Raw genomic sequence first — 23,852 nt, 5'->3', positions numbered from 1 at the left:
ATCCACAGTAAGCGGGGCATCACAGTATACAATGATTCCCCATCACATCTAGGGAGCATCCACAAATCATGAAATAGTGTGCTATTGTTGCACTATAGCAATTTTTCACAATTGCATTTTCCTGCATGGACAAGGCAATCCTAAAGCACAGCTATAGCAACACCCAGCAAGGTGCGGGACAGGGCAGAGCCCTATTTTGGCATTTAGTTGGAGGAAATTGACTAGATTAGGAGAGCCAGGGAGGGAAGGCAAGAGAGTTCATTTCCCCCTGTGCCATAGTCAAAGCTTTTGCTTATTCTTGCTTGCAGCATCTGATTTGCTTTGGCTGCAAGTCAGCATTGCTGCTTCCCATTCTGCCGCCCCACGGGAGTCTTCTTGAGGCAGAGTCAAAAGGCACATTAGCTTGTCAGTGTAATTGCTCAGCAGGCAAACTTCTGCCATCAACTGGAGTGTTTCCCAACACAAAATAAAAGTGATAAGCCTGATGTAAAAAGTGTGTGTGTGGGAGGGAAGGATGTCAGACTAGGCACCATCCCTATTATACATTTGGAACATCCTTGAGTTATACTTCAGCTGGGATTTCCCCAGCCATATTTTAGGAATGCTTGTGAGATTTAACATGTAGAGGAAAGCACCTCTTTATTTTTCTTGCTATGAAAACCTTAAATGGTATGCTAATTCATTTTCTGACTTTTATAAATCCCTCACCATATCTCTGATTAAGGCAATTTCTCTCTTCATCCTCTTCCTCTGGCCAATTACCAATTTTATTCCTGAATCCAAACAAGATCCCCCTCCCCGAGCATTTCAGTCTTCATGAATTACTATTCTGCTTTCATTATTCCAAAATGACACAGCTGTCAGGCAGCTGTAGGAAGGTGGGGGGATCGCCTGTCTGGAATTATATTCTCTGATGTGATGTTCATTTGAAGGGGTGAACAAAGCCAGCTATTCGGAAAGCTACCCAAATATTAATTTAAGCAGGCCAACTGAACACCTCTTCCTTATGCACAGGCAGAAATTAGTTTAGAAATTTCATAGTTGTGTTTGTTAGCATAGCATCGAAGCTGAGTGATGTAGCCCATACAAGCAAATATTTTGTGATGTGAAAATGTTATATTTGAAAGGGTTTTAAAAGGCCCTCACCTGCCCTTTCTCTGGATTGAGTCTACAATTAGGGTGTGAATGTCAGACTAGGCACCATCCCTGTTATACATCTGGAACATTTCTCTGGATTGGGTCTGTGAATATGAAAAAGTGTAAAGCATATATAGTTATAGCTGCCTAAACTACAACCAAGTTAAGAGTCCAGTGGCACCTTAAAGACCCACAAAGTTGGGACTCTAACTTAGTTCTGTTGCTTCAGACCAACACGGCTACCCACCTGGATCTAAACTACAACCAGTTATTCACAGTCACTTCGTTAACATCCACACTTCTGTAAGCAATTCTGCCATCTTACTATACAATACCTGTACAGGATTAAGCAACTTTTTCTGAATACATGGTTAGCAGTTATGGACTTTGTACCAATCTCCACTCAGGCTTCTTCATGATATGAAGATAAAAATGAAATGGCTTGCATGGGTGACACCAAAGGCCTTTACCTAGCCAGTACAATGAGAACCATAACTTCAGCATTTAAGAGACCATGACTACACCAAAGTCCCATGTGAAGGCTCTTGATGTGTTCCATTTACGTGGTGAAACAGCTAAAGTAATACAGGCCTTTCATAGTTAAGAAGCAGCCTGCCCAAGATATCTATGGCAACATTAATGCAGTGGAAAGACAATATTTAAGTTCCGCATGTTCCCCTGTCCTACCTCTACCCCCTCTCCACTCGCCCTCAAGTCATTCCTGACTTATGGTGACCTCATAGGGTTTTCAAGGCAAGAATCATGCAGAGGTGGTTTGCCATTGCCTGCCTCCGTGAACTGATCCTGGTATTCCTTGGTGGTCTCCCAACCACATCCTAACCAAGGCTGACCCTGCTTAGTTTGCAAGAGCTGATGAGATCCGACTAGCCAGCTAGCCTAGTTCTTGCAAAATGGCTTACATACGTATATAGTTATGCCTCTCCCATTTGCCATTGGACTAAGGTGTGATGGAAGTGTATTTAATTCCAAAATTGTTAAAATTCCAGATTTTGGAATGTGAATCAATAGACCTTGTATAATGGAGTAGGGGCTTAGTTTTGTAAATTCTAGGCATACACGCTGTGTTTTAAGCTCCAAATGTGTTCATGCAAAGAGGAAATAAATGGGCATAGCTTTTTCTTTAATTAATAGAGGATCCAGTGCCACCCAGATAAAAACACTTCCATTAGAATGCAAGGATCCATAATACATCACAAAATTAGTCAGACCAAGGCAGGTATCTGTGATAGAAAAAATCTGAAACATATAACTAACAAAGCCTGAGAAGATTTCAATCAAACGGTGAACATTAAAGCTACTGAAACTTTGGGATTATAATGAGATAGTCACCTACAACAAACTGCCTCCACCCCTAACCCTTGTGAAACCATCTCTGGCAACCAGCTGAGAATGCAACCTCAGCAACAGCAGCACAGAAAGAGCTCCCACAGTTTCTAAAAAGACCACTGTTCTCAAGAAAGAGAGAACCATGAGCAGACCTAACACAAGCAATTTGGTTTGTTCACAGGTATAGCAGGGGCGTGGGAGGTTTCAATTTTTGAACTGAACAACAGTAGAGATTGAATCCTGCTAAAATGGAGGTTCTATGATTGGGTGGGGGGGGGGTGTGGATTAAGGTTTGGGATGCCATCTCCAAGCCCTTGATGGTGTGCCCTTAATATTGGCACCAACTGTCAAGAGCCTGGGTGTGATCATCGATGCCTCATCATTGGAGGCCCAGATCACAAAAGTTGCCAGATGGGTGTTCCTCCAGCTGCACCAAGTCAGACAACTTGTCCCCTATCTATCCTGTCCTGATCTAGCTACAGTAATTCATGCAATGGTCACCTCCAGACTGGACCACTGTTAACTCGCTCTATGTAGAGCTATCCTTGAGGATGACCCAGAAACTGATCCAGAATGCAATGGTGCAGGTCCTTATGGGAACCCTGCACATGGCACATGTTCAATCTGCACTCCATGAGCTGCACTGGCTTCTGGTGGAGTACCAGCTCAGGTTCAAGGATATGGTATTGATCTTTAAGGCCCTTAACAGTCAGGGATCCACATACCATTCGGACCCCTTCTCCTGGTATACCCTCTGGAGAGCGTTGCACTCAGTTGATAAGAGCCTTCTGGTGGTCCCCGGCCTGAGAGATATCCAGCATTTTCAGCTTTGGCCTCAACCTGGTGGAACTCTTTAACTCTTTGCTGGATTGTCACCATCTTATTGTTAATAGGTGTATTATTGTTTTAGTATATTGGGAATATTATTATTTAAACCAATGATGTTATGTCAATGCTTTTATTATGTATGTCACCCTGCGTCCTATTTTTAGGAGGAAGGGAGGTTTAAAAGTCTATTTAAATAATAACAACAAATAATAATAAATAATGGACAAAGTTGAGTGAATCCTGACCTGCAGATGGGAAGTTCCAGTTCAAAGGAAGGAGCTGCCTTCTGTATAGAGTGAAAAGTGGCAAAAATGGCAATCCTCATGCCCTTTCACTAAGTTGGGCAAGAACTGAAGTTGACTAGTAAGTAACTCAGGTATTTCCATTATTCCCCCTGCAGAAACACCTGCACACAGTTGTTTTCAGCAGGTATATATGCAATAATATGCATGCTTATTTGGAAGTAAGTTTCATTGAATTCAGTGGGGCCTATTCTTGAGTAAGCAAGGCCAGGATTGCAACTTTAGTATTTTGTGTCTGAGAAAACCAGTACTGAAACTCCTCCAGGGTAAAAGAAAGTCTAATTATTAGAGCACTAAAAGAGCACAGCCTGTCCATCATTGCCTGAGACATCATAGTGCTTTCTGAACTCCAGAAAATTATAATTTGAACACTTTGTGAAAAGGGTCAACAGGTCAGTGCCTAGATTTTCAAGACAGAACTCGTCTTATCCCCATGCACTCTGTGTTTTTGCTTTGGATTGCAAGCAGTTTCACTGTGCAACAGAATGTGTTTGAGGGAAAATAGAAAAGGCTGCAAGTCCAAAGAGTCCAGCAATAGTGAATGCATCATGACTGGCACTGCTCCACAGATCAAAGTTTATAAAGCTTTATTAAACCTTTTGAACAGCTGTGCAATGAACAAATAAAAACAAACGAAAATATCTCTGGAGGTTTCACAATTGATTTCTCAGTTCCAGCTCCTGTGGGAGAGAAAAGCCTTTCCAGCAATGCTCCTCCAGGGGAAGATTGTGTGGAGACTAATGGGCAGCAAACAAGAACGTAACCTTGAAAAGTTACAAGTGGGGGGTGGGCGAGAAGTGTGCTAGCCCTCCACAAGGACTAGCTTATGTTTCTTGCACAAGTAAACATTTGCTAGGGAAGGCAGAACAAGAGATCTGGAAACTGCTGATGTGCAAGAAAACAAACGGCAAACAGGGAACAATAAAGCTATAATCCAGAAAGCTCCAAATGGCTTCCCAGAATCATTGTGAAGGAAAATGCAAACTGGGGCTGGGGGTAAAAAAGGGCAGAAAAGAAGGAAGTCATTTGTTACTTCCTTCCTCCCATGCATGTAAGCAGCACCTCAAGTGCTTGTGACAAAGGACAATAATACTCTTCGCTTCAAAGGGGGGGGGGGTGAAGTGTCACTCAAATGACAGGTCCAATTCAGTATTCAGAAGCAAAAACCACCTCCCATGTCAAGTCCAGAACATTTAATCCCCCCCCCCCCTTGCCAGCACAATGCTTCTTCAAGCTAGATATATGGAAAGCTTAAAAATGACAAAAAGAATGCTAAAAAGGGATCCCCAAACATAAAAACAAAGCATGCTTCTTGCCAACTCAACACTTCATTAAACCATGAATATCTGGCTGGGAAAGGGTATGGTAGAACAAGACAAGCTTTCCGTACCTGTGATGTAAAAGTGGCATCATGACTAGGGGTGTGCACTTGGTATAAACCAAGCCAAAAAACCTCCCAATAAATACCTTATTGGTATTTCTTGGGTATCTTCTCAGCTGATACCTATTGAAGATTTGGCTATTTTAAAAAGGCCACCCTGGGGGAAAAAACAAAAATATTCAGGATTTTTCAGGGCTGCAAGACAGCCACAGTTACAGGGCATTTAAAGGGCTCTCAGTCCATTTAAATGCTTTCAGAGTGAACACTTAGGCATTTCAATGGACTGCAATTCATTTAAATGCCTTTGGCATTCATTTGCCAAGGTGCAGAATTGCACTACAGCTTGGAGAAGGCATTTAAAGGGACAACATCCCTTTAAACACCTCCCCCTCCTCCACTGGAAACAAAGAAGGATGGAGACCCCTTCTTCTGGGGACCACAAAATTGGACCCCCTGGTTTGAGGAGAGGCACCAGCAGCTATGCTGTAAATTTGGTGCCTCCACTTCAAAAAACAACACCACCACCCCCAAGTCCCAGTTACCCCCAGGCTGATTTGCCATTATAGCTTATAAGGACAATTGACTATAATGGTCCTCATAGGGTATAGTGGAGCCAGAAAAATTTGGCAATCCCAAATATTTCTCAAATCTCAATACCAGACCAAATTTGCGATTCAGGAATATCACAAAATACCAATATTTTCCGGGTTCAAACCCCCAAAATACCATTTTCTCTCACACCCCTAATCATGATGGCTCTGGGATTTTAGAGCTGTGATCTAGGCAGATACATAGTTGAGGAAAACACTCTGGCAGTGCACATATTCCATTCTGGCTAGCCGATGTGAATCGCAGCCTCTGGATCCAGCAGCTTCCATGCTTCTTAGCCATATGCAAGTTCTCCCTCAGATGTTCCAGGTGATGAAGACCAAAAGCAAGATGGGAAAAAGGCTTCCTGGCTCTTCAAACAAAGTCAGAGGCCATGCATTTGAGAAGGCCGTGCTGCAGCTTGAGCTGGACAAGGAGTCAGACAAATTCAACTCCAATATCACATAACATTTAAAAATTCAATTCACCACCCGGTCAGAGCTAGGAGAGCCTATTTCTGACAATACAGAAGGCAGGAGCACAAGCCAACCCCCCCCACCCCACCCCTATAAACCGCATGGCTTCAAACCCCAACACAGATGTTAACACCAGAGTTATCACCATAGACAGCTTTTGTCAAATTTTACAGGCAGATTGTGGGAGGGTAACTGATCATGGATGAAACACTTTTAATCGAGACACAGAGATAGGTTGCTTGTACTCCAATCACATGCCTTATAATTCCTCCATCTCATAGAACAGTTCTTTTAAAAGAAAACAAAAAGGAAGAGGAGCTTGCAACCAAGTGGAGGGATCTAGGTGCCAACTATGCTAGGATCGTGAGCAGAGTCCGGCAGCTGGGAGCCAGAGCAGTGATACAAGAAGCAGTTCCCCCAGCAGCTATAGCAGATAAGGAACAAGGCGGCCAAGAAGACCAAGGCACAGATTGTGCAAGGTTTCCGCTCCAACAAGAAACTCAGTAGGTAGAAGCCCATGAACATTGAGTGACTGAACCACAATGCTGGGTTGAGGGGCTTTGGGATAAGGAGAACAGGCAGTAGCCACTGGAGGCAGTACATGGTGTCTGATGATCAGGAAGTCACAGTGATGGCAGCAATCCAAAGAGACAGTGAAAATCTTCCTCTGTGCATTCAACTCCTCAGAAATCTGATGAGCAGATTTCATAAAACCGCACTGCAATGTGTGGATAAATCTGGACAGAAAAAGAGGGGGAAAGGACAAGTCAGCAAACTAGATTTCCAAATAAATTAGAACTCCTCAATCTAGCCTACAAACATACATCTCAAAGCCTACATGCATGTTCACATAGGGGGAAAATAAATCTTACATTTAATTACCATTTTCATCCAGATGTTATGATAATTATCTCTGATTTGGTAATGCCCAAGTTAAACTAGTGCTAACAGCATTCAAAAACATCAAATAGTTCCTGACAACTGCTCATTTATTGAATAGAACCTGTAGAGCCAATCACATCTCACCGGAACTTACAGATCTGCATGAGCTACCAGAAAGGTTATAAACACAATTCAAAATGCTAGTCCTGACCTTCAAAGCTCTTAACAGCATACAACGAGTCCACCATCTGTTCTGCTGCCATGAGCATTCTGACTCCATTTTGTGGTCCCAGTTTCTAACCCTTTTTGGTCTGTGTCTAGCCCCACTATCCTGCAGTACTAGAAAGATCTGCCCCACCTTTATCTAAGAATTTCTTGCCAAAAGATACAGGTGAGACTCAGTGAGAACAAGGCAAAAGAGTTAGAGCAACAAGGAAAATAGGCAGGAGAGGACTATGTTTGCATGACGTTTAATCATGTAATGCAATGACTGGCTAGTTCAGCTGCGGAATGATACAGACCTGGCAGAAAAGAATCAGCCTAGTGAGATGACTAATCAAACATAGTCAGTTCTGTAACTATTACTCTAAAAAGTTTCCATCCAGTCAAAGTACAACACTAGGGCAAAATTGTCACAAATTTTTCCCTGTTCCTGGTTCCCGAACAGAAGTTCATGATGGATCACGACAGATAGCTGTATATCTTCCACAGCAAAATACTTAACGTGTAGAACCAAAGGCAGTAAGGGAAAGCAGCAATGACTGCATCAAATACATAACTCAGGTTCTCTGCTAACAGGGATCTTCAAACCATGGCTGCCTTAAGGGCTGTCCTTGAGATAAAAATCAATTATAATTAAAATGCGATTTTAAAAAAAGTTTCACTTATAGTAAGCATCGTAGAGAAGAGGCAGATCTATAAAGCACAGAATCCTGAAAGGAAGCAGGAATATCATTTTCTAAAAAACACGCATTTCATGACCATTTAACCTATATTCCTTCATATCTATATGTGCATCTGTGTGACATGAGGACCAACCTCATGCATTCTACTCCATCCCTTATGCTGTTAAAAACAAATAAATGAAAGTGAGTCTTTAAAGCACTATTAAGTCACCTATTTAAAACAATAAACACTATTAAGTCACCTATTTAAAACAAATATCATGAATAAAAACTCTGATTTAAAACCAATGTATTTTATGGTTATAGCAAATACATAATTTGCTCTTTTATTTGGGAAGTATAACTAATTTTTACGATAAATAATTTTAATTTTTTTTTCTTGGATAGTTTTCTTGATTTAAATCAATCCACCCTGTCTGCACCACTGTTAGTTCCATTTCCAAAATACTGTTCTGCTGACCAGCACTCAGATTTGGTGATGGAATAGGGCTGAGAAAATACAATTACATTAGACAGATGGGAGGGGAATAGTGTTCAAATATTGCTGCGCCCTCCCCCCCCATATATCAGTAACTCTCATTGTGTTTACAGCAGAGGAGATCTTTTAAATAGGACACAAGTCAAGTCCAAGATATCTGCCAAGACCCAGACAAGTCAAGCAATCTTTGCTTTGGACTATTCACAGAAGAAATGTACTGAGTTAGCATGAAAGATGAAGACTCCTTCCAAAAGGATTGTTTGGAAATGAACAAATATTCACTGTCAAGCTCCAAATATGCAAGTGTGAGCCGTTCTCTTATAGACCCTGAATTATTGGGGACTGGCTGTACCCATCAATGCAAAGTGCCATCATCTACCACCACCCTCCCCATTCTCACTGGGACTTCTTTGCCTTTCCCACACAAACTGCAGTCTCATATCCTCATTGCCCAAATGGCAGAAGAGCAGAAAGAAAAGCCTCACTAACCTGATCTAAATGGCACACAGTGCACCTCTCCTTAATCCAATCAATATATGGAAAAGATAAGAATACCCAGAGTCAGGACTCCAGAGACAAATGCAAAGGAAAGCTCTACTCCAGCCACTCCACCATAAAGAGAAGGTTGGGCAGTAAGAGCCTAATGCAGAGCAAAAAAGAAATGTGTTGATCCGAAAGCAAAAGTATTTCTCTGTGGCTCCGTGAACAGATGGTTGCGGAGAGATCAGGCTGAGGAAGGGACAAGAACGAAACCTTAATTTGACCTAGGAGTGCGGTCCCCTTTCTCTCTCCAGTGGAATTTTTTTTTTATTCCTTGGTAGCAACGTGGAAGAAGACAGGAAGCAGGCTTTGCCCCATATATGAAGTTGTGCGGACTTTTTCACTGATAGACTTCTTCCGTGATTGTGTTTTGTAATCAGCTGATATTCTGGGAGCATTACTGTATGTTTAAATGTTGTTAAGTCTTTGTCACTAAAATATATGTTTGCACACACTTTGTTCCATATTTACACATTGGAACCTGTTGAATTTTATCTTACTCCACCGTAAGTGGCTTGGACTTCAGACAAGAGGAAGAGTTCTTCCATCTTGAATGTGGAAAACTGAGAAGTCAAGTTATTTTTTTCAGCATATGGCTGATTGGAAATCATGCCCTCCAGCTGAGCAGCACCTACTTTTTGGAGGTCAAAAACTGGAAGGCACAGTTCTGAAGACAAAGCTCAATTCACTTACAACTTTTTAATGCAGTACTTCCCTTTATTTCATGTAACCTCACACACTGTGCCCACAGTATTACTTGACAAAAAGCATTCCTTAGGCTCTATGCAAAAGCTATTAACTCTTACACAATACATATGTCCTCATGGCAGATGATTTAGCTGTCTTGAGGAGGTAGACAGAGCAATGTCTCCCACACAGATATTTTTTTTATTTATATCCTGCCCTTCCTGTGAATGGGTTCAATTTTACTCCAACAGGTGTCATAAGGCAGGTAATATGGCAGATCAATGTAAGTATAAGAACACAGTGTTCTGCTGGATCAGACCACTCGCCCATCTCTTGCAGCATCATGTGCCACACAGTGGCCAGTTGTTCAGGAAGCTCAACCAACAGGGCACAGAGACCAAGGTCTTCTCCAGATGCTGCCCCTGGTACAGTTACAGTTGCTGGACACAGAGGTTTCATTTAGTCACCTTGGCTAGTAGTCACTGATGGACCTATCTTGCATGAACCTGTCCAGTCAGCAAGCCATCTGTGCTAGTAGCTTCACATTCACAGAGAGCAAATTCTAGTGGAGGGAGGGTGACTAGCACAGATGGCAGTCGTTAAGATAATTTAAACCAGCATGACATTCTAACTGAAAGATGATGGGTGCTTTGAGGGACATCCAATGATGCCCATTCAATGTTTCTATTTTTAATTCCCACCATTATATAAATGATATGCAAACTATCACTGCACCATAAAGTAAAATTAACCTGTTGACTCGGCAAACATATAAATACACACTAAAACATTATTGTTATTCAATATACGTAATTACATAATAAAACCTAAGGGTCAGTCTGAATGACTGGAAAGCAGGAAACGGGGGGCACACGTTGCCATGTGATTAATGCACAATATGCCAAATCCTCCATTACCCTTCCACCGGTCGAAAGTAAAACTACAGGAACTGGGAATGTACTGTCCAGTCATGCACTATGCTGAATACAAGACAGCACGCACATAGTAGGACTACTTCCCACCATACATATTCTACCCCAGTTTTCCAAAGACATGACTTTTTAAAAAAGTTAATGCAGCTCTGCAGCCATAGAGTGCCAAGAGATTTTTGGGGCCTCTCAAGTTTGTGCTATACTAAGACACCTGGAAACCAAATATGATTCTTTATCATCCTAAAATAAAAAGCAGGCAATACTCTTTACTAGAGAACCTGAATATTCACTTCAAAGCTCATAGCAAATAATTGGATTTTATTGTGTTAAAAATTTCACGCTGAGTTTCAATCAAGGCATGGAGCTGTTGTTTTTGTTCTTAATGTCAACAAGGAAATAACTCCTCAGCCTGCTAAATTCCCATGCTATGGCCACCAATTGCAAGCAATTATTTCAACAGCAGCTTTATTTTCCAGAAACTGTTCTCAAACTGTGGGGTGTCTTCAATGAGACTAGGATTGCACAGCATACTGCCTTCTCTCTGTTGAATTTGTCCCTTGCTTTCAGTCATTCGCATGTTAATCTTGGTGCACAAGGCCTGCAAACGTGTAACTTGCAAACAATCATTATAACTTGAAACGTATGTTGGTCTTTAAGGTGCTACTGGAATCTAATCTAATTACAAAGATACTCATGGATAGATATGCCAATCTGCCATTGAAGCATCAGCCTAAGGCACTTAAATCGACTAAGATCTCTTACAGCTAGAGAAATGCTGCATGGGACATTACAGGAAAAGTTAGTACCCCTGTACTTAATCCTAATTGTGCAAGAACGCCTAGAAATAAAGCCCTCATCATTCCACCTAAATTACAAACGGAGCCAGGCCTCCTGGTTATTTCTTTTTTTTTTCTTTTTCTTTTTTTTAGTCCAAAAACTTTTTTATTGAATTTAATAAACATACAAATAAAACAATCAATGACTGTATCTGCAATCATTCTTTGTGTATAGGCATAGCATACCAGCAGAAAACAAAATATATATATATACACAAAATACAAACAAAACAACAAAACACAATATATACACACACACACACACACACACACACATATATAATTGGCAGCTGAATTAAAAAATAAGTACTCTGTCCATATATTAATTACATCAAATTAATAATGTCATAATATCTACCAGGTATACATGTACGTATCTGATCTACAGGACCAAAAGAAAATTTAAGAAATGGAAGCCACTTGTACATCAGAGAATCGTTACCTTCTGAATTGTTTATATTGCATAAACTATCTGCTATCTTGTCCATAGCATAGACCTCCCAGATTTTAGCATACCAGGCTTTAACTGAAGGAATATTGGGAGATTTCCAAAATTGCGCTAACACCATTTTAGCAGCAGCTAGTAAAAGGGATATCAGGGATTTATTGAGAGAGGTAATAGAAATACCTTTCCAACAGTCAAGCAAAATGAGTTCCAATCTTAAGGGTAAACTATAGCCCGTGATATCCTTGATTTTTGCCACAATTACTGCCCAAAACGACTGCACCCTCGGGCAAGACCCTGGTTATTTCTTAAGACATATGCCTAGTAGTAAGATGGAAAAGAAATACCATAAAGAGATACAGATAACTATTCAAGGAGGCCCCAATTCCTCTCTGATATCCAGAGCCTGTTTATGCAGTGCCTAGATTGTATCAAGAAACAGATTACCAATTGCCTCCCCATGCTATTGTGTTATATAATGGGCAGAAGTGCATCTTTATACTTCTTATATTAATTGCTGATACTAACCGCCAAAGAAATGCTCTCTATTAATTTAATAACTTTTTTGGCTTCTCTGTAGCTCCTGCCTTAGTAACAAAAGCACATTACTCTACCCTGTTTACGTCTCATATGCCGCTTCTTGGAATGACTTGCCAGCTGAGTCATCTTTGCTTAATGTACCAATCTGAACAGTCAGCTGCAGTAAAGATCAAGCTGGAGAGCCTCTTCCTTAAAAAGAAGACATAGGCAGAAAGCAGCCTGTGGCTTGGATCCTATGACATCATTCTTCTTGTGCTTCTCTCCAGCCACTGCGGAGGTTGTTCTCCATTGCAGAGCTCACTTCCTCTGCTGCTAACACATCAGCTTGCATAAGACCAATGTTTTTCAAAGAGTCCTTGTGTGAACATGAGTGCTAGTAGCAAGCTCCATAGTGGAGGAAAGCTTCTACAGTAGCTGGGGGAAAGTGCGAAGGGAATGACATCACAGAATCCAAGCAAGAGCCTACTAGTCGATCTTCAGTAGTCCAACAAGAACTTTCTAATAGATGAGATTGTTGCAGATAATACTAGACAAGATTATCTTAGTCAAATCCAGCAAGGTACCTGCATTCCAAACAAGTATGCCTAGGAATGATCCCTTGATATAAATTAGTTAGACCTAGTTCATTATTATTTATTTACTAGATTCAATTTCTATCCCACCCTTCCCAGAAGGTCACAACATTGGTTTAAACCAATCACATCAAAAACTATAAAAACTTCCATCCCTAACAAGATGGCATTCAATATTAAACACCATTATGAATGACTGTTCTGTAAAATATACATGTGTGACCAAAAAAGGGGAGAAAATCCCAATCTGACACAAGAAAGGTAACCAAAATAGTTGAGACAATGCCCCCGAAAATATAGCTACACATGTAGTGCTAGTGTACAAAATATCATATATCATTTAATTATACATTCAAAAGTCCTAAAATATCATTTTAAAAACACAATTATCTGGTTCTGCATATGAGTACCTAATCTTAATATAACGACAAATGTCTAATCATATAAATACAGGTTTAAAGGCACAAATTATATCTGTATACAAGAACCAATACCAAATCTGTTTCGGCTAAAGGCTTTCCTCAGTGGAAAAATTCAAATTTAGCACTCCATAAATTTAACAAAAATATACATACACTTCATCATACACAGAATGGATCTTACTTACGCTGAGATGTTCACTCATGGAGTAAGTGGTGATAAATATTCTTGAGATGCAACATGGGCAACTTATCAAGATGCACAATATTGCATATGCCCACGGATCTACTTAGGCCCAATCTGAAATGCTCAAACTCTAAGAGAGTGTTCAGGTAATTAAATTATATATGATATTTTGTATATTAGCACCATGTGCATAGCTATATTTTCTTTTTCTTTGTCTAAGCCTTTGTAAAATATACAACCTATGGAGAAAAAGGGATCTAGAAATGGAAAAAGGTTGTATAACAACTGAGCAACCTGAGTGCTCAATAAATGAATTTCATCATAGATAATCTCTTAGTACATATCTATGACCAACCCAGTCCCGTTCCCCAACCTACACATTTACAGCACCTTCAGGTCCTAAATTGTCACAACAAATCCATGAAAGCAGAATTAACTATTTCAGGAGAAATGTTTTTACAGGTTTTCATACAATATTATATAGTATCATCATGTCCCATGATTATATCTCTCATTATAAAACATGGCACATGAAGGAAAAGCTGTGTATGAAAATTTTGTAGCTGGCTTGATTTGTGGGGAGGTACAAAATATTATCTGGGAACAGGAGCCCCACTCCTGGCAGCAGAGAGAGCATAACTCAGGAACACAAAGAGAAAGAAAGAGTCAGCAAGGAGACGCAGTCCTATTTCACTCCATTTTGAGACTACAAAGCGATCAGACATGGCTCTGTTAAATGCGCAGTATTATGCACATTGCCATGGAAACATCAGATAAGACAACTACTTGGGGGAGAATTGATCATAGAAGGATCAGAGGCTCTCTTTGCTGACTGCATCAAATGCCACTGGTAAGACCAAGTGAACAAGGTCAATTGGTTTACACGGCCCTCTGCATTTCTAGACCGACTGTAACTGGTGCAGAAAGAAGGTGAGAGGTGGTGATGAAAGACATCACAGGAGCAGAGGAATGATTGATACCCCTCCCCCAAACTGACAGCTGCAGGAGACAGATTCTTTACTCCAACAAGTAGATCCCTGAACATTTCAAGTAATTAAGTCCTTTGTTAACAAAATGCAAAATAATATTAAATTGCTCTCACAAGTAAAAAGTTACTTTGCACTCTCTTGTTGAAGACCTAATTGCCTGAAATGCATTGGAATAAAGAATTCATATTGTGTAGCGGTTAAATTTCCATTCTCCCCCCACCCTCTCCCAACAGCCACTGATGACATACTCTCTCTGAAGCTGTATGATGCCTAAGGTAAACAGTCAGAAATGCAGAGTACTCTCAAAACCATTCTGGCAAATGCTTTTCCTGTGATTCCAACATAGGAGTTTCCATTACAGTTGCTGATCTCTGTGGCTGCCTTTGTTCTGACACAGAATTCTTAATTTTTATTTAAGCATCTATATCCCACTTTTCTCTCTACTGGGAGACCTGTTTTTTTTTTTTTTTGCTTTGCCATCAAGTCAGCTGACTTAAGGCAACCTGGTAGGGTTTTCAAGGCAAGAGATGTTCAGAGGTCATTTGCCATAGCCTGCCTCCACATCATGACCTTGGTATTCTTTGGAAGTTTTCCATCCAAATACTAGCCAGAGCCAACCCTTGCGGGGAACAGGGCTGGGTTGGTCATGAGCCCACTTGTGGGGAGGGTGGGAGAAAAATCCCAAATAATAAATAAAAATAACCCTGCTTATATCCCAAGATCTGATGAGGTCAGGCTAGCCTGAGCAATGGGGATATGCAACACTAAATACAAAAAAATGACGTACAAAAAAAAAAGAGGGGGGGAGACTTCCAAGAGCAAGGCAGGTCTTTCTGTCTCTGCCAGGAGAGCTTTCATTCAGCGTGAGGCTACAACTCACAGGTTGCCTACAGAGGATAGTGCACAGACACAGCTGTGAAGTTTTACAGCAGCTGGCTGGTATTCCAGCCCCTCCCAACCCCCTTCAGCAGCAGTACAGGTCACATAGTGGATTTTCAAGGTACAAAGTTTTAAGAGTCAATGCTCTCTTCATCAGATACAAGCTGGAACAGAGATCCCTGAGTCCTTATATCATAGTCCAAAGATGGGGGTTAAGATGCAAAATATAATCAGCTTGATCAAAGGAGGGGAGAAATGTTCAGGAGCAGAAAATTGACACCTGTAATGAGATAAGAATCCTGTTTCCCAGTTCAGGTGGGGGGGGGGAGGTTCAGTGTTCTGAATTGATGAATGCAACCGAATTCAGAAAACTCATACTCAGTGTTCCCTCTAAACTGAGTTAGTGTTAGTCAGTATTTTAGCCCTCAGCTTACACATTTTTGTCTTAGTTCAGGAATGTTGGCCCCAGAGCAAACGAATTCATGCAGCAGCTTTCTCACAACTTTAATGCCTGTAATTCACAAAGTAGAATTTTTGCTCACAAGACTCCTCAGTTTAGAGGGAACACTGCTCACACAATAATTTCTCCTTGAAGCTTCTCTGTTTGAGAACTGCCACTCTTAAGTCTGGGATGCCATTCTTTCCAAATGCCATTCCAGACCTGATGAATGCCAGCTACTTTGAACACAGCTTCAACCTCTGCCCAGGAGATGGGTTTCATAATAATATGGCTTGAAATTCCTTCAGTATTAGAGATGGAAAATAATAAAAATCTTCATAACTGAAGGATAAGGATTCATTTTCCATGTGTATATCACTGTGAATATTTTAAATGTTTCCCAGATATTGGAAGGTTATCTCTGCATTCTCTCTGTGCCTGCACAGCATGTATTTTACAAAGTTGGCCTAACAGATAATAGCCTGTGCACAAGAACACTGGAGCATATTGTCATATTATTTTTTCTTAATAAAAAACAGTATATCTCCACTCAGTGAAACATCTACTTGTTTCTGCTGATTACTTTAGCATTAATTGTCCAAGGGTTGGAAGATCAAGATGACAGCAGGGAAAAGGAGAACAGCAATATGTCTTTTATTATTAGGACCAACAAAAATGTTTCAAAGTAGACAGCTAGTTTTCCGTTTCTCCAGAACTCAGCATTAGACTGGTATAAACATTCACCAAGATAGAAACAGCTTATATTTGACTGGCTTATTAGTATTGATTTGCACCCCGTAGATGCTTTCTGTATACCCTCTGTTGACTCATTTTACTGATGATCTTTAGTTCAGTTTAAGTGTGGCATTATCTTCTAAATTCTCCCAAGCATTCAAACATGTTTGAATTCAGTTCAGTCTTCCCACTGAAGAATGTTGAGATTTAACAGTTCAGTAACAGAACACAAAACCTTACAAAGCACTAGGTACAAACCCAGGTATTTCTGCTTAGAAGGGTTTTAGGCTTGGAAAGACTTCTGCTAGAGATCTCAAAGAACTGTTGCTAGTCAGAACAGATGGCAATGGGCTAGAATCTGGGGATCCCACTGAAGAGATGGCATGCACAGCCTTGAAGTAACAAAGTTACTATGGTTTTCAAAGCAACAAATCCACATTGCTGCAAAAAGAGGGGAGATGGTCTTGTTGATGCTTACCTACCAGTTTTTACAAATTAGAACACGAATATCCCCACACTTGCTGCTGTTCTGAAACCTGCTTCTGCCTCTCTACTCAATGTGGAATCTACCTTAAAAGCAGAACCAATAAACACAGATGATTATACCTACATTCTTTCCTATCTCTGAAGTCAAGCACTGGAGAACTTGCCCAACATTATGGGTAGGTGTGAGAACTATCAGTCACCTCAATTATTCTATGAGCTATCAGCTATAACCTGAAACCTGTTCCTCTAAAAAGCACTCTGCTGATGATGATATAGGAACATAAATTTGCATGCAACTGGTAGCAGCAGCATTTGGGCAGCGCCCATAGCATTACTAACGACAAGTCACAATACCTCCTCAACCCATCCCCAATGTATTTGGAAGGTTTCAAAAAAAAAAAAAAAGACAAGTGCTTACCTCTATTATCTAACACATAGCTCTTTGAGCAATAACAGATGTTTAAAAGAGAAGGGTTACCCTAGAAAGCCAGTGTGATAGTGGTTAAGAGTGTCAAACTAGCATCGGGAAGATCCTGGTTTGAATCCACACTTGTGCCATGGAAGTTTGCTGGGTGATCTTGAGCTAGTTACACTTCGTCAACCTAACCTATCTCATAGGGCTGTTGTAAGGATAAAATGGAGGCGAGAATGATGTGAGCTGCTTTGGTTCCACATTGAGGAAGAAGGTGGGGTACACAGGATTTAAATAAGCTAAATAAAAATTTTCTTTGAGGACATGCATTCTTCATCACAAATGTATCACTTTTGTACATTTAATATAGCACTGATATAGCCTCTGCAGTGCTGATGACACAACCATAGCTCCAAAAATGATAATAACATAAGAACTTAAGAAGAGCTCTGATGGATCAGACCAATGGTCCATCTAGTCCAATATCCTATTGAACACAGTGGCCATCAACAGGACACAAAAGCTGAGGCTTTCCCCTGATATTGCCTCCTGGCTCTGGGATTCAGAGGCTTAGCACCATTGGCTAGTAGCCATTGAAGCTTTAAAAGGAGATCAGATAGATTCATGGAAGAGAAGTCTGTTTATTCCTGTGGCCATCACTACATCATCTGGTAGCAAATTCCACATTTTAATCACTCTCTGTGCAAAGTAGTATTTCCTATTGTCCATTCTGAACCTACTGCCCATCAGCTTCATTGGATGACCCTGAGTTCTAGTATTTTGGGAGAGGGACAAAAAGTTCTCTTTGTCGACTCTCTCTACCCCATGCATAATTTTAATAAAACTCTATCATGTCCCTCGTTAGTTGTCTCTTTTCTAAGCTGAAAGGTCCCAGTCTTTCCTCATAGAGAAGGTGCTCCAATCCCCGAGTGATCTTGGTTGCCCTCCTCTGTACTTTTTCCAGCTCTGCAACACAGTCTTCCAAATGAGGCTGCACCATAGATCTATACAGGGGCATTACAATATTAGCTGTTTTAATCTCAGTCCCTTTCCTTATAATCCCTAACACAGAGTTCGTATGATCATATACCGTAAACCCCTTATTATTTCAGAAATCTTATGATCATATAAACTTCTTTGTTATTTCAGAATTCCTGCAAGGGGCCATGCTGCTGAACTATAACATAAAAGCTCTTTCTTTTTAAGCCTGTAGGTGGAGGCCAATTTTAAAAGCATATCTTTAAAAAAAAAAAAAACCTTCCATAATGTTAGTGGTGAGACAGGGATTTGCCAGCAGCTGTTTTTGCCCAACAGGTAATAAGAAAAAATTTAAACCAACTCGGGTCTTTTTCAGGTTACTCTCGTCCACATTCTTCAACACTTCTTTTCTACCAATTTTCCTGTTAGTATTTATTATTCAATCAACAAAACAAGATGCTCAGTCTCCAAGGTGTTCCACCCCTTCCCTCCAGGAAACTGAGCATCACAAGTTTAGAAAACTTCTGCACAGACAACAGAGCCGAATTTTAGACTCGTTAATTTTATTTCATTTATATTCTGCCTAAAATTAGCCTGGCTGCAACCACCAACTTATCTGTCTCAAGTTTTCTTTTCTTCAGAGGAGCAGCCTTCAAGCCAATAACAGGGAAGTGCTCAGAATCTGGGGCTTTGTCCCAAAATCAGCTACAGTGGGGTTTTTTTCTCTTCCTTCAGCTCTGCCACTTGAAATGTTACATATTTTCTGTGCTGTGTTTTCATCACACACAGTTATCTTTAGCAAATGAGGAATCCAAGAGGAATCTCTCAGTATGCTGTGTGAAATTCCACAGAAAGAAATCTTTCCTATAACAGCTTTATATAAGTTTGATGTTCAGGGTTGCCCAAAAGGTAAGGCAAGAGAATCTTTCCTAAGGAAAGTAAAATCGTCAGCATCCGTTTGATACTTTCCAATTCACATAGAAAACAGGCAAAAGTATGTATTAAATAAGAATGACAAAGTGTGTGCTGGGAATGGTTTTTTCCCAAACACCACTGTAAGCCATCCATTTCATTAGGCCATCATAGCTAAAATCCATCAGTTTCCATCGTTTATTCTATCAGTGGATGACAGCAAACAAAACTAACACACTTTCCACAGAGAATTACTAGTAAAAGAACTGTACTATCAAGTCTTTCTTTGAGAATTTATTGGCGTTGTCAAGCTAGCCATGCCTGTTTCAGCAAAAAAGAAAAAGTGACAAGGACTGTCATGCTTCAGCAGGAGAAACAAAGAGTACCAGCAGTTCTGATTATTGCCCCAGACAAAGATTATATACATGCAGACAAACTCCTGTACCAAACAAGGTCATTTTATAGGGAAGAGAGAAGCTGTACTTGTTTGGCAGGCTAGGGAAATATACAGAATATATAGAATGAATGCAGATGAAAAGAAATTATCGAAAATGATTAGGGAATGAACAAATCCACAAGGAAAGTCAAATAGGATTCCAAATAAAACATACATCCACTGTTGAAGTTAATCATGATAAAGTATTCTTACTTCATAAAATGCATTGCAATATGTTTTCCAACCTCAGAAACATGTGATGCTGGACTTACAGAACTGAGAGGGAAGGCCATCAAGTGAGTCCAAAGAGGAGGGATTACTTGAACTCAGCTCTGTCAGGTTCAGGTCCAGCATCTGATTAAAGGGACCAAACTGTCTAGTATTCACTACTAGTTAGTTCATAACACCAATAATTAAATCTGAATTTAAATATGTACTTCCTGTTATGGTTTCAGCCTGCTCATCTACCCTCAACACACTTGAAATTAATCTTTACACTGATCCAGGGGTAACCTCAAATAGCGCCTAAGATGTGGCAATAGGGATGACTATCACCCTTCCCACACATTCCAAGCCAAGAAAAACACCTGGCCTTTCTGGCTAGAAAAGGTACGACAAGTGCCAAAACATACACACACAAACACTTCTGTATACTGAGCTGCAAAATGTTGTGGTGTCTCCCAATTATTTGCAGTTAGGATAAAATAATTCTTTTGTCTTAATTCTTCTCTCTACAGGCATCTCAAGTTATCACCATTCCTTATATTTTATAACCTATTGAACTTCTTGAACAGTACTCAAATGAGATGCAACCATAACCCAAATTAGGGGGAAAGTAGGTAGAAGCAAACACAAAACTTGCTGAATTCTGCTGTTCATTAAAAAATACAAAAATACCAACAAAAACACCCCTCTGCAGTTCAATTGCCACGATACATCTTTTAATTCAGAACTGCCAAATGGACTTGCCACTATTTGGTTATAAAGTACCTTTCCTACTACTTTTCAGATATTTGGTTTTATGGCATAAGGGTGTTGTGCAGAACACAGGGAGAGCAGGCAGGGAGGGACCAACTTCAAATAATGAAAAATGGTTAAGGGCAGAAAGGCAGAAGCAGAAAGTCAGGCAAAATGTGGTGCTACAAAATTCTTATTCAATACTGTTTTGTATGAACAGATCCAATGTTTAGCTATTCCCAACAATCCATTACCAGCAGTAATCCTCCAAATAACTCCAGGAAGTACATCAAGTATCTATGTTAACAATCAGTTAACAATAACTGACAGACTTTTCTCTTCCATGAATCTGTCTAGCTCTTTTAAAAAGTCATCCTCACATCTTACAGTGCAGAATTCCATTTGCAATTTTATGCTTCGTCTGTCCATACTGAACCTACAGAGTAAATTAACATCACTACTTGCTCCAAGTTTATTTTGTAAAAGAAACTTTTCACCTTTGGGGATGGGCAAAAGAGCCAGCAATAAAGTTACCATCACATGAAGAAATTAAGCTGCCTTAAACCAAGTCACTCTGGTTCTGCAGGGGCTGTCCAGGGTCTAGGGTGGAGAGTTTTCACATTGTCTTTTATTTTATGTTATTTATAGTCCATCTTTCTCATTTGGACTCAAGGAAGATTACACAGAGTGAATCAATACATCTGACAGATAGGATAAGTCAATAAACCGTGCAATAGAATTGGGAGTTGCAGAACCAACCAGAAGTCTAAAAACAGACCTGAAGCAAAACATTAGTATTAATACATTAAATTATGCAAAATTCCACAGTGGGATTCTGGTTCCAATAAGCTACACCCAGTAATATAGAACATAGCTTCTAAAGCATTTTGCAACTAGATTTTGCCATTCTTACACAGTAAAAATTCAGTTGCAAAATGCATTAGTGTAGCGTGAACACACCTTAAATGTGTGAATCATTTAGTACAGGGGTGGCCAATGGTAGATCTCCAGAAGTTTTTTGTCTACAACTCTGATCAGCCCCAGCCATTGGCCTTGCTGGTTGGGGCTGATGGGAGTTGTAGGCAAAAAACATCTGGAGAGCTACCGTTGGCCACCCCTGATTTAGTACAATGCAAGTTTATTGCCTGCATGTCAAAGCCCTCTTGAATAATTCAGTTTTGCATAGTTTGCAGAATGCCACAAGAGTGGCAAATTTCCTGGTCTCCTCAGGCAGGCCGTTCTATAAGGTGGGGGCTACAAAGAAGAAGGACAGTTGCTGATTTTGCCATTTGCAGGTGGGCACCTACAGATGACCCGGCTCTGATAAGCAAAGTTGTTTTTTATCTAATGCAAGGGTGGCCAAACTGTGGCTCGGGAGCCATATGTGGCTCTTTGACACATATTGCATGGCTCTTGAAGCCCCCAACATCCCATTGGCTGGATTGGAGAAGGCATTTCTCTCTTTAAAACACTTTTTCAAGCCAAGCCATCTGGTGGCTTGGAGAATGCATTTAAAGTTAAAGTTGCTTTCTTTCCACCTCCCCCATCTATTTTCCTTCATTCCTGTCTTGTAGCTCTCAAACATCTAACATTTATTCTACGTGGCTCTTACATTAAGCAAGTTTGGCTACCCCTGATCTGATGACTGAATCTGAAGGCTTCTGGATGTAAAGAAGATGCATTGCCACTGAGCCACAGCCCTTCAATTTGACTTGTTTAAAACAAGGAAACTCTACTGGGGAGACATAAACAGGAAAAGAACCAGATCCTCTCCTTGAATATTTACTGCCGTGTATAATGCCCATTCTCTAAAAGGAGAGGCATGCACGGTTCTCCCCAGCTTTCATTTTACCCTCACAACAACCCTGCGGTGCACGCCTGGCTAAGAAAGGATCGCCCAGTGAGCTCCCTACCAGATCAGGGGAAGCTGGGTTTAATCTCAGGCTCTTGCTCTCCTTCCCCTTCCCGTAGCCAGAGGCCGTGCTTGAGAGAGGAAAGAGGAGCCTTCGCCTCCCTTCGGGACCCAGCCCTCCAGGTCAGAAGGGACAGAGGAGGCCGCGGCTAGTTCCTGAATCCCCTCCCTCCCTTCGGGCGCCCCCGCGGCCGCCTTACCTGAGCTTCTCGCCATAGCGCCGCCTCGCCTGCGGGCCGCGCTCCGTGACGGCCTCCTTCTGCCCATCTCTCGTTGCTTCTGTCACTCTCCGGAGGACCTTCCAGCTGCTCACTCAAGGCCCAAGGTTCCCCAACGCACTGCCTGATTTCAAGACTGACGGAACGTTACCCTTCCCGAAGACTCCGGCTGTTCCTCGCCGTCAAGAGCCCGTCTTCATTTTCGCCCCTCGGAAAATGCCGGGCGGATTCTCAAGAAGGGAGCCGGTTTTAATCAGGCATCGCTGAAGACAGCCCAAAGAGATATTTCCCTTCCCCCATCTATGAGTGAGGAGGGGGAGGCGCTTTCAGCGGGCTAAAGGAGGAGTCTGGGGTGATGCATATGCAACAGATGGGCGAGGAGAGGAGCTGCTTTTGGGTGACAGTGAGGAGGGCCGCGGTGCGCATGTGATGAACAAAATAAAGAAGGCATCATCAGCTTCAGCCTCTTTTGTTGATTACGCACGGACAGAATAAGAAACGCAAAGGAATATGGAGCTGGTTGGCTCACCTCTGTTTCCCAAAATAAATGGGGGCCACCCAATATGCCCCCTCCCTCCCCGCACCTGCCACCGGCAGACCGCCCTGCAAGGTTGTCCGATCCAAAACATCGTTCGCTCACAAGACTTTGGCAACTAGTTTAGTTATAGTCTGCCTTTCTCTAAGCAGACTGCAGAATTTGAAAACAATGCGAAAGAGATAAGTACCAGGGCAACGAAACTGGACTACAGAAGTAAACATCAACTAAGAACAGTATAATACACTCAGTAAACAAAGCAATTTTCTAAAAATGTCTGTCCCCGCAAACATTAAAATTACAACCCTGTTCCCTTTATTAAAAGTGCCGTCTTGAATAATTCCATGTATGACTAATGAAAATCTTGAAATGTTTCAAGTTTGATGCTGTATGAACCTAACCTGCCTCACAGAATGAAGTTTGAGTCCAGTGGCACCTTTAAGAACAACGAAGTTTCATTCTGGGTATAAGCTTTTGTGTGC

At 41.0% G+C, this 23,852-nt stretch overlaps 1 protein-coding gene across 1 annotated transcript; it reads right to left on the bottom strand.

The window, feature by feature from the left end:
• Positions 1-4,184: 4,184 nt before the first annotated feature.
• On the bottom strand, positions 4,185-22,962 carry BLCAP (BLCAP apoptosis inducing factor). The gene is made up of 2 exons (XM_060230912.1): positions 22,818-22,962; positions 4,185-6,796 (listed from the first exon to the last, which is right to left on the bottom strand). The coding sequence occupies exon 2, from the start codon at positions 6,660-6,662 to the stop codon at positions 6,399-6,401; it is 264 nt and encodes an 87-aa protein (XP_060086895.1). The 5' UTR covers positions 6,663-6,796; positions 22,818-22,962; the 3' UTR covers positions 4,185-6,398.
• Between the last annotated feature and the right edge of the window lie 890 nt (positions 22,963-23,852).

This window comes from Heteronotia binoei, chromosome 2 (genome assembly GCF_032191835.1).
Source record: "Heteronotia binoei isolate CCM8104 ecotype False Entrance Well chromosome 2, APGP_CSIRO_Hbin_v1, whole genome shotgun sequence".
Taxonomy (NCBI): Eukaryota; Metazoa; Chordata; class Lepidosauria; order Squamata; family Gekkonidae; genus Heteronotia; species Heteronotia binoei.
Note: the sequence above shows the minus strand (reverse complement) of the source record. Positions and strands in the feature narration are given on the sequence as shown.

What these genes read in the sequence shown, in the direction of transcription:
- BLCAP (XM_060230912.1), bottom strand. Translation starts at nt 6,662, where the DNA reads ATGTACTGCCTCCAGTGGCTACTGCCTGTTCTCCTTATCCCAAAGCCC.